Raw genomic sequence first — 14,444 nt, 5'->3', positions numbered from 1 at the left:
GGCCGGGAACTACATTACCCAGGGGGCACCGCGCTGGGGGGGTCCCGGCCGTACCGGGACATGGCCGGGAGAGCCCCGGGACCGCGGGTACGAACCGGGACGGGGCTGGGGGGGGGACCCGGGGTGGGACGGGGCTGGGGGGGGCCGGCACCGACCCGGGGGGGACCTGGGGGGACCGGGGGGGGGGGGGGCACCGGGCTGTGTGCGCCCCGGTGCCCGGTGCCCGGTACCCGGTGCTGCCGCCCCCCCCCCACCCCCCCGTGCCCCCCCCCCAGGATATTTCGGGGACCCCAACGCGGAGCGGGACCCTCAGCGAGGAGGAGGAGGAGGAGGAGGAGGAGGGGGAGGAGGAGGAAGGCTCCCGGGGGGGCTCCCCTGCTTCCAGCCGGTTCCGCCCCCGGGGGGGCCCGAGGGGCCGGCAGGGCCCCGTTCCCCCCCCCAACCCCCCCCAGAAGGCGGCGGAGCCCCCCAGAGCCGCGAGGAAGAGGAGCAGCACCAAGGGCCAGCAGCCACCCCAATCCCCTTGGCCCCCCCCGGTGAGTACCCGCTGCCCCCCCCCCCCAAAAAAAAATTTTGGGGACCCCCCCCTCATTAACGTGTGCTACCGGCAGCCGGCGCCCCCCCCACGCCCGTGGTCCCACGTCCCAGGAGAGGAAGAGGAGGAGGAGGAGGAGGAGGAAGGCGCCTTGGTGGCGATGCTGCTGGGCTGGTACATGAGCGGCTACCACACCGGCTACTACATGGTAATGGGGGGGGGGGCAACGAGGGCTTGGGGGGGGGCCTGGAGGAGCCCCCCCCGGACCCACCCCCGGTTTTTGCCCTCCAGGGGCTCCGGGAGGGTCGGGCAGGGGCTGCCCGGCGGCCAGCGAGGCCGTGCTGCCAGAGGAAGAAATCCCCCCGGAGATAGGAGGGTATGGGGGGGGGGTTTGGGGGTCTGGGGGGGGCACTGGGGGGGCTGGCAGGGCTGTGGGGTGTGAAGGGAGGTGGGGGGGGAACCCCCCAGGTTCCAGAGGGGGTGCGGGAACTTGTAGGGGTGTGGGGATATTGAGGGGGGGTGGGGGGACACGTGGGGGTATGGGGGAGCTGGGGGGAGAGCTGGGGGGCTGGGGGGTGTTATAGGGATGTGGGGGGGCTGGGGGGTGTTATGGGGACTTGGGGGGGCTGTGGGGATAGCTGGGGGGTTGTGGGAGGTTATAGGGACATGGGGGGGTTGTCGGGTGTTATAGGGACTTGGGGGGGCTGTGGGGAGGGCTGGGGGGTGTCATGGGGACGTGGGGGGGCTGGGGGGTGTTATAGGGACATGGGGGGGGAATTGGGGGGCTGGGGGCATTGCCCCTTCCCTGCTGCTCACCTCTGTCCGCTTCTTCCAGCCGGATCCGTCCCCCTGCGCCCTGCCGGTGCCAGCGCCCCTTCAGGAGTCCCGGCCCCACAGATTTGGGGGGGGGGTCCCAGCCCCACGGATTTAGGAGTCCCGACCCCACAAATCCTCATGGCGAAGAGGAGGGAGAGGAGCAGCCTTCATCCCGGTGGGTTCCTCAGCACAGCCCTTCCTGGGGGCTGTCCCCACGGCTCCGTCCCCCCTGTCCATCCCCTCCCAAATCTCCTTGGGGACAAAACCGCTTGTGGGGGGGGGCCCTGCACCTCCCACATGCAGCCCCCAGCCCCGGGGGGGGGGTCAGGATGCTCTCGCCGCAGCCGTGTTTGCTCAGGGAATTGGCTGCGGTGCTGACGTCCATCCCACGGCCCCCACGGGTCCCGGGGGACGGCGTCACCGGGGCCGTGTCCCCCCCCCCTCGTTCCCTCTTGATGTCAGCTCCGAGTCCGGGGGGGCTGCGAGGGGACACCCCGAGCTCCCTGTCTGCGTCAGCGGGTGTTTGCCCCCCCACCTGGGGGGCTGCAGGAGGGGGGGGTTATAAAGCCGAAGGAGCAATTCGGGGCCGCATCCTGCACCATGGCCAGCGCCTGGCTCTGCCTGCTCTGCCTCGCCGGCTCCGGCCTCATCCTGCGGGGCTCCGGGGAGCGGGGGCTGCGGCCGGCCCCCCGCCAGGAGGAGACGGAGCTGGTAGGGGGCCGGGGGGAGCACGGCTGGGGGTCCAAGCACCTCAGGGTGCTCCCGGAGAGCCCCGTTTGGGCGCTGCTTCTGCAGGTGGCCAGGGTTTTGGGGAGTGGGGGGGGCCCTGCTGCCGGTTGCTTTCGTGCTTTGGGGTCTGGGCGCTTTGGGGGGGTCGCTTTTGGGGTCATCTCCACAGCTCTGTTAGGGGAGGGTGTTGGGGAATTAATATTTTCAGCGGGATGTGGGGATTTGCAGCTTTTTGCTGGTTTTCTCTGGGATTTGGGGGCGATGCCGGGGGGGGTGTTTTGGGGGTGTGACGGTGCCGGGGGGGGAGGTGTTTTGGGGTGTGATGGTGCCGTGCTGCAGGTCGAGGCGCTGCAGGAGGTGCTGGAGAAGCTGCGGGGCCGGGAGCTGCCGGTGGCGAAGAAGAAGCTGGGCCGGGTGCCCTCGGTATGGCCGGGCAGGTTTGGGGTGGGGGGGGGCAGCACCGGGTGTTTGGGGTTGGATTTTGGGGTGTGGGGGGGGGACCAGACCCTGGTGACAGCCTCGGTCCCGCAGTGCCTGCCCCGGGAGCCCTGCGCCGTGCGGATGGGGGCGCGTTTCGGGACGCGCTGCAGCTGCCCCCCCGGCACCGCCTGCAACCTCCACGTCCTCGAGTGCTCCTGAGGGGCCGGGGGGGGCAGCGGGGGCCACGGGGACGGTGCCACCCCCTGGATGCTACCGGCCCCTGCCTCGTTGGGGGGGGGATGAACTCCTCTCCCCCTCCCCAGCTCCCCCCGGCGGGTGCTGCTGGGGGGCCCTGGGGTGCATTAAAGGTCTTGGATCTCGGCTGCTGCCTGATCTGTTCGGGGGGGGTCCTGCGGTGCCCCCCGGGGGTGCTGGGGAAGTTATTTGGGAACGGGGGGAGGCTGCGAGGGGGCTTCGCTGCACACCCGGCCCCATCCTGCTCAGTGCCCTGTGCTGTGCGCTGCTCAGCAGCTCCTTGGTGCTGCAGCGCACTGCACTGCATGGGGCACTGCACTGCACGGCTGCTGCATGCCCCCTGCGCAGCGCAGCAGTGCACAGCGCATCCCTGCACGGTGCTGCACTGCATAACCACGGCACTGCACGGCTGCTGCGCTGCACTGCACAGCCACTGTACACCCAAAATACAGCACAGCACTGCTCAGTGCATCTCTGCACTGCATTGCACTGCACTGCTTGTCGCTATGCCCCGCAGCTGTGCACTGCACTGCGCCCTGATGCTGCACTGCACCCTGCAGTCCACCACTGCATTGCACCCACACTGCACTGCACCCGCCCTGCACCCCCACGCTGCATTGCACTGCATTTCACCCACGCTGCACTGCACCCTCCTGGCCCTGCACCCCAATGCTGCATTGCATCCGCCCTGCACCCCAACACCGCATTGCACTGCATCGCACCCTCCTGGCCCTGCACCACGCTGCACCCCAACACTGCACCGCAATGCATTGCACCCACCTGGCTGTGCACCCCCGCACTGCATCGCCCCCACCCTGCACCGTGCCCTCCTGCTCCTGCACCCCAACACTGCATTGCACTGCATTGCACCCTCGTGGCTCTGCACTTCTGCACTGCGTTGCACTGCACTGTGTTATATTGCACTTCATTGCACCCACCCTGCACCCCCACCCTGCACCACACCCTACTGCTCCTGCACCCTAACACTGCATTGCACCCGCCCTGCACCCTAACGCTGTGTTTCACTGCATTGCACCCTCCTGGCCCTGCACTTCAGCACTGCACTGCAGTGTGTTGCACTGCACTGCATTGCACTGCACTGTGTTATATCGCACTGCATTGCACCCACCCTGCACCCCCACCCTGCACCACGCCCTCCTGCTCCTGCACCCCCACACTGCGTTGCACCCACCCTGCACCCCCACCCTGCCCTGCACCCCGTGTTGCACTGCATGCACTGCATGCACTGCACTCACTGCACCCACCCCGCCCACCCCTCCCCCGCGCGGTCCCCACCACCCCGACCCCGCCCTGCCATCGCCCCTTTAACACCTCCCCCCTCCCTCTCCCGCGCCCCTCCCTCCCGGCTCCCTTCCGCGCTCCCCCATTGGCCGGCGGTGACGTCAGCGGGCGGGACCAAGCCGCCGCTGGGGGGGGGGGCGGGGGGCGGGCGGGAGGCGGCGGCGGCGGCGGCTGCGGGGGGCGCCCAAGATGGCGGCGGCGGCGGCGGCGGCGGCTCCGGGCCCCGCGTTGGGGCCGCGCCGCTTCTCGCTGCTGGCGATCGTGGGCGGCGGCTGCCACCGGCCCGGGCTGCTGGCGGCCGCCCTGCAGCAGCTGGAGCGAGGTGAGCCCCGGGAGGGGGGACACGGGGGGGGGGGGAGCTCCCCCCGTGCCGGTGCCGCGTGGTTGAGCCCCGGGGCAGCGGGGGTGGTCTCGGGGTCCCGAGGGGGGGGGGGGGGGGGGTGCGGGGTCGGGACCCGGGATCTGATCCCCTGGGATCGCCGGGATCTGCCCCTGGACCCCCAGGATCTGCCCTGTCTGATGCCCCAGGGACCCCCGATCTGCCCCATCTCCTGCCCTGGATCCCCTCGATCTGCTCGCCCCAGATCACCGGGATCTGCCCCCGGGATCTGCCCCAAGATCCCTGGGATCTGCCCCATCTCCTGCCCCCTGGATCCCCAGGATCTGCCCCTTCTCCTATCCCAGGGTCCCCAGGGATCTGCCTCTGGATCCCCGGGATCTGCCCTCCCAAGTCCCCAGGATCTGCCCCAGGATCTGCCCTATCTGCTGCCCCGGGATCCCCAGGGATCTGCCTCTGGATCCCCAGGATCTGCCCTATCTGATGCCCCTGGGGCCCAGGATCTGCTCAGTGCCCTGGATCCCCAGGATCTGCCCCCCAGGATCCTCAGGATCTGCCCTGGGATCTGCCCTATCTCCTGCCCTGGATCCCCTTGATCTGCTCCCCCCAGATCCCCAGGATCTGCCCCTGGGAGCCCTGGGATCTGCCCTATCTGATGCCCCTGGGGCCCAGGATCTGCTCAGCGCCCTGGATCCCCAGGATCTGCCCTCCCAGCCCCCCAGGATCCTCAGGATCTGCTCCATCTCCTGCCCTGGATCCCCTCGATCCCCTCCCCCCAGATCCTTAGGATCTGCCTTTTGGATCCCCAGCAGCTGCCCCCCCAAACCCCCTGGGATTTGCCCCCCAGATCTCCGGGATCTGCCCCATCTCCTGCCCTGGATCCCCCAGATCTACCCCCCCCAAATCCCCCATAATTTGCCTGCCGGATCCCCTGGGATTTGCTTCCCAGATCCCCAGGATCTGCCCCATCTCCTCCCCCAGGGATCTGCCCCCCCGATCCCCAGGGGAACCCCCAAAAACGGCCCCAACGGCCCCTTGTGCAACCCCGCCGGCCTTGCGCCATCACCCAAAGGGGGGGGGGGGGGGAGGCCCCCAGGAACCCCCCCCCCCCGGCCCCGGGTTCCTGGGTGAGGGGTCTGACAGCCCCTGCTATGGGAGCAGGGAGCACCCGGAGCCGTGGCACCGTTAATTAGCTTAATTAGCGCCTTTGAAGAGGCGCCGCCGTAGCCCCAGGGGACAAGGTTTGGGTTGGCGGAGCCACGGCACCGGGGGCCCCAAAACGGGGACCCCAAAACGGGGACCCCCACGCGGTCCCCATCCCCCGGGACGTGTTCCTGGGGTCCTCACAGCAGCGGCGTCACCCCCCCAAAAAAATTAGTGGGGGGGGGGGGGGGGGGAGAATTTGGGGAGGGGGCTGCTCTGCTCCGTGGTGCGCCACCGGTGTGGGTGCCCCCGCGCCGCGTCCCCGGGGTGGAGGTGAGGTGGGAAGGGGATGATGGGGGTGGGTTTTTGGGGGGGTGAGGAGCCCCCCGGGGCTGTGTGCTGAGGTGTGTGTCCCCCCCCCAACCCCCCCGGGCAGGGATCCGCTCCTGGGACATCGACCTGGGCTCCTGCAACCTGGACGAGCAGCTGAAGCTCTTCGTCTCCCGCCACTCCGCCACCTTCTCCAGCATCGTCAAAGGTAAAAAAATAAAAAAAATTTTGGGGGGGGGCAAACCCAGAGAGGGTGAACCCCCCCCCCCCCAGGCCCTGGCAGGCTCCGTTTGCGGGGTCCTGCCGAATTTGGGGGGCTCCCCGCGAGCCCCGAGCTGCTTCCTTGAACCCTTTTTTTGCGCCGCTTCGTGCCCCCGGGGCTCCAGCCCCGTGATTCCCACGTGGAGAAGCCTGGGGAGCCGCTTCCTCTGTGGCCACGGCGTCCCCTGACCCCCCCCCCTCGGTGCTGGGGGCGAGGGGGGGGCACCGGCGCTGCCTTCAAGGGCTGTGGTTTCTCGAGGGACCCCCGGGGTGGGCGCATGGCGTGCCCCCCGCACTCCGATCGCCCCCAGCTGGGTTTTTCCCCATTCCTGGGGGGGCTGTGGGTGTCTGGGGGGGGGATGTGAAGCCCCCAGAGCGCGGGGAACACCCGGTGATGGGGCCGGGGGGGCTGTCCCAGCCCCGCCACCCCCCTTTTCCTCCCCTCCCCGCGGCAGGAAGGACGTGGGAAGCGCGATCCTCCCGCTGCCTGCCCCTCATCCGCAGGGGAAACGGGCAGGATCCGTCCCTGTCCCCGTGCTGGGAATTTTTCTGGCCATCCCCTGAAGCTCAATATAACTTTGGGGTGTCCCCCGGGGGGTGTTTTCACCTGGGGGGGGGGGGGGTCCTTGGTGCTGGGCCGGGTGGCAGCCCTCGTCCCCACAGGTCAGCGGACCCTGCACCACCGCGGCGACGTGCTGGAGACCCTGGTGCTGCTCAACCCCTCCGACAAATCCCTGTGCGACGAGGTGAGCCGCTGGGGGGAGGCTTTGGGACGCTCACGGGGTCGAGAGGGGGATACGGGGGGGGGTTTGAGGGCGTCCTGACGTCCCCCTCCCCATCCCCAGCTGCGGAACCTCATCACGGACGTGTCGCAGCACAAGCTGCTGGTGTTCGCGGGGCCCTGCGTGGAGGAGACGGGCGAGCTGATGCTGCAGACGGGCTGCTTCTCCCTGCGGGACTTCATCCAGATCTTCACCGACAAGGAGGTGGGGGCCGAGGCTGGGCCGTTTGGGGGGTGGGCAGCGCGTTCCCGGTGTCCCAGGGGGGAGCCGGGCACGGGGACGGGGTGAGGGGGAGCTGGGTGAGTGGTGGTGCCGCAGGGACATCCCTCTGTGTGCTGCTGGGGGGGGGATTGGGTGTATGCTGACCCCCCAGCACCGATTGGGGGTGTAAATCAGGCATCAGCAGCCTGTGGGCATCGGGATTGCCATGGGAATGGGACAGGGCTGTGGGGTCCCCAAAACAGCCAGGAGTGAACACTGAGAATAGGACAAGGCTATGGGGTCCCCCAAACAGCCAGTATTGAGAACTGGGAGTGGGACAGGGGTATGGGGTCCCCAAAACAGCCAGGAGTGAGCTGGCTGGTCCCCAAATCTGGTCCCCAGACCTGGACAGGGCTATGGGGTCCCCAAAACAGCCAGGAGTGAATACTGAGAATAGGACAAGGCTATGGGGTCCCCCAAACAGCCAGTATTGAGCACTGGGAGTGGGACAGGGCTGTGGGGTCCCCAAAACAGCCAGCAGTGAGCCCTGGGACTAGGACAAGGCTATGGGGTCCCCAAAAGCCCCAGGGAAGGGGTGCCCTGAGCTTGCAGAGGGAGGGGTCAGCCCTATTTTAAGGGACCTCGGGTGCCCTGCACCGGGCAGCACGAGCAGGGTCCCCCCTGAAGCTCCGTCTGTCCCCGTCCCCTGGCAGGTCGGGGAGATCCTGAGCTCCGCGGACCCCTCGGCCAAGGCCCGGCTGACCATCAGCTGCCCCGATTTCGGGGAGTGGAAGGACTCGGGCTTGGAGCACCACAACCTCCAGGACTTCATCGAGCTGCGCTACAACCCGGGCTGCGTCCTGCCCGAGATGGAGGGGCTGGAGGAGTTCATGGAGTACCTCTCGGAGTCGCTGGAGCCCCAGTCCCCCTTCGACCTCCTGGAGCCCCCCACCATGGTGGGTTTCCTCAAGCTCTCCAAGCCCTGCTGCTATATCTTCCCGGGCGGGAGAGGGGACTCGGCGTTCTTCGCCGTCAACGGTTTCAACGTCTTGGTCAACGGGGGCTCCAACCCCAAATCGTCCTTCTGGAAGCTGGTCCGCCACCTGGACCGCATCGACTCCATCCTGGTGACCCACGCGGGCACCGACAGCCTGCCCGGCGTCAACAGCCTGCTGCAGAGGAAGCTGGCCGAGCTGGAGGAGGACCCGTCCTCGCAGGGCTCGCAGGGCAACGGCGACTGGGCCAAAAACCTCATCTCCCCCGAGCTGGGCGTCGTCTTCCTCAACGCCTCGGAGAAGCTGAAGGCCATCGAGGGCAACTCGCGGGTGCTGAAGAGCTGCGACGAGGCCGCCCTGACGCTGCACTACCTGGAGAAGTTGGGCATCCGCCCCAACCCCCTGGCCCGCGACGGCGGCCCCCGCGTGGAGCCCACCGTCCTCTTCCAAAAGATGGGAGTGGGCCGGCTGGACATGTACGTCCTCAACCCCGTGAAGGGCACCAAGGAGCTGGAGTTCCTCCTGCAGCAGTGGTCGGGCGACGGCTACCCCAAGGAGCAGGAGCTGCCCCTGCAGTGCCTCACCTCCGTCTGCGCCCTGCTCGTCTGGCACCCCGTCAGCCCCTCCGAGAAGATCATCCGCGTCCTCTTCCCCGGCTGCACGCCCCAGGCCCGTATCCTGGAGGGGCTGGAGAAGGTGAAGCACCTGGAGTTCCTCAAGCACCCCGTGGTCACCAAAAACGACCTGAAGGCGCCCCAGCAGCTTCAGCCCGACAAGCAGCTGAAGCAGAGGAGGGCGGAGAGCAAGGAGAGCCTCAAATCGGCCTCCAAGCTCAGCCTGGTGGACGCCGGGGTGCCCAAGGAGAAAGCCCCGAAGGTGGAGAAGAAGGAGGTGAAGGCGGGGAGCAAGGAGAAGCCGAAAGCTCCCGGGGAGGTGGCGAGAGCGGGGTCGGAGGAGGAGAAGGCCAAGGACCCCCGAGCCAAGCCGGACTCCTCGACGGAGAAGCTGAAAGCCGACGCCAAGCCCAAGCTGAGCAAGGAGAAAGCGGCGCCCAAGAAGGAGCCCGCGGCCAAGAAGGAGGAGAAGAAGCCGCTGAAGAAGGAGGAGGGAGCCGAGGCCAAGAAGGAGGTGAAGGCGGTGAAGAAGGAGGCGAAGGCCGACACGCTGCGGAAGGACGGGAAGGAGAGCAAGGCCGAGCCCAAGGCTGCCGCCAAGCCCCCGGCACGCAAAACGCCGGTGCCGGAGGCCCGCAAACCCCTGGCCAAGGCCGGCAGCCTGAAGAAATCCACGCTCAAGAAGGAGCCGGAGAAGCCCAAGGGCAAAACCGCCAAGGAGCCGGGGGCCAAGAAGGAGCCGGGCGCGTCGGAGGGCTCCAAGTCCTCCTCGCCCGAGGACATGCGGCCGGCGGGCGCCTCGCCGGGGGCCGAGGGGAGGAGGAGGAAGGAGGAGTCGCCGGACGAAGGCATCACCACGGCCGAGAGCGAGCTGGAGCCCTCGCCGCTGGAGAACGGGGGGGCCGGCGGGGGGCCGGATTTGGGCTGCCTGGAGAACGGCGTGGAGGACCCCGAGAGCCCCCAGCGCTCGCGCTACCCCGAGGGCAGCCCCTTTAGGGCCGTCGGCCCCCCCTCGCCTTTGGCCAAGACCCCCAAGAGCGAGCGCAGCGTCAACTTCGACCTGACGCCCACCGGGCTGCTCAACCACGGCCCCGAGGGAGCCGAGGATCCCTGCGGTAGCTCCGAGGAGAAAACCCTGGAGATGATGTCCCCGGCCAGCTCGGGGCCGGCCAGCGCCGGGCACACTCCCTTCCACCAGTCCCCGGTGGAGGAAACCGGGGAGGGTCCGGGCGCCCCCAAGCACCCCAACACCCCCTGGGCGCCGGGCGGGGGCCGAGCCTCGCACGACAGCTCGGGGTCGTCGCAGGAGAAGCAGGCGGGGTGCCTGTCCCTCAGCCCCTTCAAGGACGACGTCCCCGACGTCTCGCCCACCATCACCACCCCCTCGCTGCCGGCCGAGGTGGGGTCCCCGCACTCCACCGAGGTGGACGAGTCGCTCTCGGTTTCCTTCGAGCAGGTCCTGCCCCCCGTCAGCGAATCCCCCCAGGAAGGGGGATTGCCCGGCGGCACTCCGGAGCCCGAACCCGCGGCCACCAAGGGGGGGCTGTCCTTGCCCCTCCGGCCCTGCCACCACCAGCAGCACCCGCCGCGGCACGGCCGCCGCTCCGACTCGCCCCACGACGTCGACCTGTGCCTGGTGTCGCCCTGCGAGTTCGAGCACCCCAAATCCAGCCCCCGGGACTTGTCGGACAGCGACCCCTCGCAGGAGCTGGCGCAGCCCCCGACGCGGCGCCGCGGCCGGGCCCCCCCTCCGGCGGGCGAGACGCCCCCCACCTCCGTCAGCGAGTCGCTGCCCACCCTCTCCGACTCCGACGTCCCCCCGGCCACCGAGGACTGCCCCTCCATCCTGGCCGACGGGCTGGAGTCGGACGAGGACTCGGAGCAGCCCCCCCGCGGCCCCCCCAGGCCCCGCGACCCTCTGCCGGCCCCCATGAAGGACCCCTGCCCCATCCCCGCCCAGCCCGGCATCTGCATGGTGGACCCCGAGGCGCTGCCCAAGAAGGAGCCCCCCCCCGGCAAGGCCAAGCGCACCCCGTCCCGCGTGGGCTCGGCGCCCGCCGGCCCCAAAACCGAGACCCCCAAGCCCACCGGCCCCAACCCCAAGGGCAGGGCCCCCCCCGCCAGCTCGGGCCGCGACGCCGGGGACAAAACCAAGCTGCCCCCCGGCGACAAGAAGGGCCCCCCCGGCGGCACCACGGTGCCACGGGGCGCTGGAGCCAAACCGCTGGCAGGACCCGGCCGCGCGTCCCCGGCAGGTACGGGGCTGGGAGGGGGGCCAAAATTTTAGGGATGGGGGTGTCCGGGGGACCACCCCTCGAGCTGTTTTTTTTTTTTTTATCCCCGCAGGCTCGCGTGCTGTGCCCCCCCAGGGCCCCCCGGTCTACGTGGACCTGGCGTACCTGCCCGGCTCGTGGAGCGCCCGCACGGTGGACGAGGAGTTTTTCCGGCGCGTGCGCTCGCTCTGCTACGTGGTGAGCGGCGACGACCACCTGAAGGAGGGCGTCCTGCGGCCCATCCTGGACGCCCTCCTGGCCGGCAAGCACCAGTGGGGCACCGACACCCAGGTGAGCCCCCCCCCAACCCCCCCCCGGGTCCTCGCGGTGCCCCCAGCCCTGGGGTACCCGGCCCCTCCTGGCTCGTTGGTCCCATTCGCCGTGATGGCGCGGTGCTGGGGGGCTCCGTTGTGGTGCTGGGGGGCTCTGTTGTGGTGCTGGGGGTCCTGCCGTGGTCCTGGGGGGTCCTGGCATGGTCTTGGGGGGGTCCTGGCACAGCGCTGGGGGGTCCTGGTATGGTGCTAGGAGGTCCCATTGTGGAGCTGGGGGTCCTGGGGTGGTGCTGAGGGGCTCCGTCATGGTCCTGGGGGGTCCCAGCAGGGTGCTGAGGGGCTTGGCATGGTACTGGGGGGGTCCCAGTGTGGTGCTGGGGGTCCTGGTGAGGTGCTGGGGGGTCCTGGAACACTGCTTGGGGGGTGCCATTGTGGTCCTGGGGGGTCCCATAGTAGTCCTGGGGGGTCTTGGCACAGTGCTGGGGGGGGTCCTGGTGCAGTGTTGGGGGTCCCATTGTGGTCCTGGGGGTCCCGCCGTGGTCCGGGGGGGTCTTGGCACGGTCCTGGGGGTCCTGCCATGATCCTGGGGGTCTTGGCACGGTCCTAGTGCAGTGCTGGGGGTCCCATCATGGTGCTGGGGCTCCTGGTGAGCTGCTGGGGGGGGTCCCATCGTGGTCCTGGGGGGTCTTGGCATGGTCCTGGGGGGTCCTGCTGTGGTCGTGGCACAGTGCTGGGGAGGTCCTGGTGCAGTGTTGGGGTTCCCATCGTGGTCCTGGGGGTCTTGGGGTCTCGGCACAGTCTTGGCACGGTGCTGGGGGTCTTGGCACGGTGCCGGGGGGGTCCCATCGTGGTGCCGGGGGGGGGTCCCATCGTGGTGCCGCGGGGGGCGGGTGTTGTTGTCCCCGCAGGTGACGCTGATCCCCACCTTCGACTCGCTGGTGATGCACGAGTGGTACCAGGAGACCCACGAGCGGCAGCAGGAGCTGGGCATCACCGTGCTGGGCAGCAACAGCACCGTGGCCATGCAGGACGAGACCTTCCCCGCCTGCAAGGTGGAGTTCTGAGCGCACGGGGGGGGGGGGTCTTCATCACCCCCCCCCCCCCCATCCCCATCCTCCTCCTCCTCCTCCTCCTCCTCCTCCTCTTCCTCCTTCTCCTCCTCTCCTCTCCCACCCAGCATCCACTGTGGTTCGGAGGGAAGGGGGGGGATTTGGGAAGATTGGGGGGTTGAGGAGGGGATTTGTGGCCCCCCCCCAGCCTGGCAGGGGTCCCGGGGGCCCCCCCCAGCACCACAACCCCCCCCCCCCTCCTCCTCCTCCTCCTCTCCTCTCCCACCCAGCATCCGCTGTGGTTCGGAGGGAAGGGGGGGGATTTGGGATGAGGGGGGGGGTTGAGGAGGGGATTTGTGCCCCCCCCCAGCCTGGCAGGGGTCCTGGGGGCCCCCCCAGCACGCCCCCCCCCCGTGCTGCACCCTCACGCACGCCTCGCTCTGCACCCACCACGGCCCCCAGGGACCAGTTTTTGGGGTGGGGGGGGGTGACACTGCCAGCCGTGGGGGGGGGGGATGTGATGCTGCCCCCCCCCAGCGGGCACCGAGGTTGAACAGGGTACATTTGTTGGTGTTTGTGTCCCCCCCCCCCCTAAAAAAAAGCCACTACTGCCCCCCCCCCGGGGAAATATCCCCCCCCCGGGTACCCAGCCCTTGGGGGGGGGGAGCTGAGCCCCTTCCTGGGGGCACCACGGCCCCCCCCACGCACTCACGGCCCCCCCCCCCAAAAGAAAAATCCAGCGTAGGGCGAAGTGTGTGTGTGTGTGTGTCCCCCCCATCAACACCTCGTGTGTCCCCCCCCCGGAAGGCTTTGAAGGAACCAAACGTCACGTGCAATTTTTAAGGGGTTTTGGGGTTTTATTTTGGGGTGGGGGGGAAAAAAAAAAAAAGGGGGGGGGGTCCGGGTTTGTCCTCCCCCCCTCCCGAGTCCTGCAGTGGGGGGGGGGGAGGCATTTGCCCCCCCCCCCGCCGGGGCAAACACTACTGGGTTGTAGGAGGCTCCTCGATGGCTCTTTTTGTAACGAGTTTTTAAGGAAAAAAAACAGGAAAAAAAAAATGTGAGAAAGGAAAAAAAAAATAAAGGAGAGAAAAAAAGAAAAAGAGAAAAAAAAATTAAAAAAAAAAAAAGAAAACCTTAAAAAAAAAAAAAAAAAGAAAACCTAAAAAAAAAGAAGGAAAAAATCCCCCCAGCCCCCCCGGGGTGATTTAATCCCAAGTTGCCCCCCCCCCCCCCGGTTTTTTTTTTGCTTGGGATCTGTGTGTGGGGTGGGGGGGGCATTGGGTGCTTTTTGGGGTGGTTTTGGGGCCGGGGGGGTCCTGCGGCCCCCAGTCCGTTTTTGGTGGATTTGTTGGAAGCATTAAAGAGGCTGCGCCCCCCCCCCCCGCTGCACCTCGTCTGGGGGGGGGGGATTTGGGGGGGGGGGTAAGGGGTTGGGGGGGGGGGGTGGGAGGGGAGGGCTGCAGGGATTTGGGGGGCTGCGGAATGGGATGGGGGGGGCTGTGGGGGTTTTGGGTGGGATGGGGGCTGCGGGTTTTTGGGGGGGGGCTATGGGTTGAGATGGGGGCTGCAGGGTGGGGGGGGGGCTACAGGGTGGGGGGGGGGCACGAAATAGGGTGGGGGCTGCAGGTTTTGTGGGGGGCTGTGGGATTGGGGGGTTTTCAGGTGGGGTGGGGGCTGCGGGTTTTTTTTGGGGGGGGTTCGGGTGGGATGGGGGCTGCAGGTTTGGGGTGGGGGCTGTGGGGGGGGGCTGGGGGCTACGAAACGGGATGGGAATTGCGGGGTGGGGGGGGGTTGAAGCTGCGGGGGCCGCGGTGCGGGGGTGGCTTCGGGGGGGGGTGATGCGGGGGGGGGGGGCAGGGCTGGATGCGGCGTTGCCATGGAAACCGCGCCCGGCACCGCCGCCCCCGGCCCGCTGGGGGGGGGGCTCGGGATGGAAGGGGGGGGTGATGGGGGGGGAGGGGGGGGGACGCCCCCGCAGGGATGAATGGAGTGGGGGGGGGGGGGGGGCTCGGTGCCTGGGGGGGGGTCTTTGGTGCCTGGGGGTGATGCTGCCCCCCCCAAACCCTCCCCCATTCTTCCCCCACCCCCCAAAAAAAAATTTGCCCCCCCCAACCCTGACCCCCCCCCCCC

General features: G+C 68.8%; 2 protein-coding genes across 2 annotated transcripts; both read left to right on the top strand.

Moving 5' to 3' along the window:
* Positions 1-60: 60 nt before the first annotated feature.
* LOC309890643 (uncharacterized protein) lies at positions 61-2,878 on the top strand (the record flags this gene model as incomplete). The annotated part of the gene is made up of 7 exons (XM_082785063.1): positions 61-87; positions 276-536; positions 612-743; positions 827-911; positions 1,371-1,526; positions 2,420-2,503; positions 2,612-2,878. The coding sequence occupies 4 exons, from the start codon at positions 61-63 to the stop codon at positions 905-907; spliced, it is 501 nt and encodes a 166-aa protein (XP_082641189.1). The 3' UTR covers positions 908-911; positions 1,371-1,526; positions 2,420-2,503; positions 2,612-2,878.
* A 1,358-nt stretch (positions 2,879-4,236) lies between these two features.
* Positions 4,237-13,692, top strand: MAP1S (microtubule associated protein 1S). Its single transcript, XM_082785064.1, has 7 exons — positions 4,237-4,379; positions 5,974-6,075; positions 6,792-6,874; positions 6,974-7,114; positions 7,825-10,975; positions 11,067-11,284; positions 12,174-13,692. Exons 1-7 carry the CDS (start codon positions 4,247-4,249, stop codon positions 12,327-12,329), a joined length of 3,984 nt encoding a protein of 1,327 aa, XP_082641190.1. The 5' UTR covers positions 4,237-4,246; the 3' UTR covers positions 12,330-13,692.
* Positions 13,693-14,444: the final 752 nt, after the last annotated feature.

This window comes from Aythya marila (genome assembly GCF_965140915.1).
Source record: "Aythya marila genome assembly, contig: HAP1_HAP1_SCAFFOLD_1123, whole genome shotgun sequence".
Lineage (NCBI taxonomy): Eukaryota > Metazoa > Chordata > Aves > Anseriformes > Anatidae > Aythya > Aythya marila.
Note: the sequence above shows the minus strand (reverse complement) of the source record. Positions and strands in the feature narration are given on the sequence as shown.

Bases quoted from the DNA above. Each gene is read 5' to 3' on its own strand.
- MAP1S (XM_082785064.1), top strand. From the start codon at position 4,247: ATGGCGGCGGCGGCGGCGGCGGCGGCTCCGGGCCCCGCGTTGGGGCCG. The intron at 6,875-6,973 runs GTGAGCCGCTGG...CCCCATCCCCAG, and splicing joins ACAAATCCCTGTGCGACGAG to CTGCGGAACCTCATCACGGA. The intron at 10,976-11,066 runs GTACGGGGCTGG...TTATCCCCGCAG, and splicing joins CGGCCGCGCGTCCCCGGCAG to GCTCGCGTGCTGTGCCCCCC.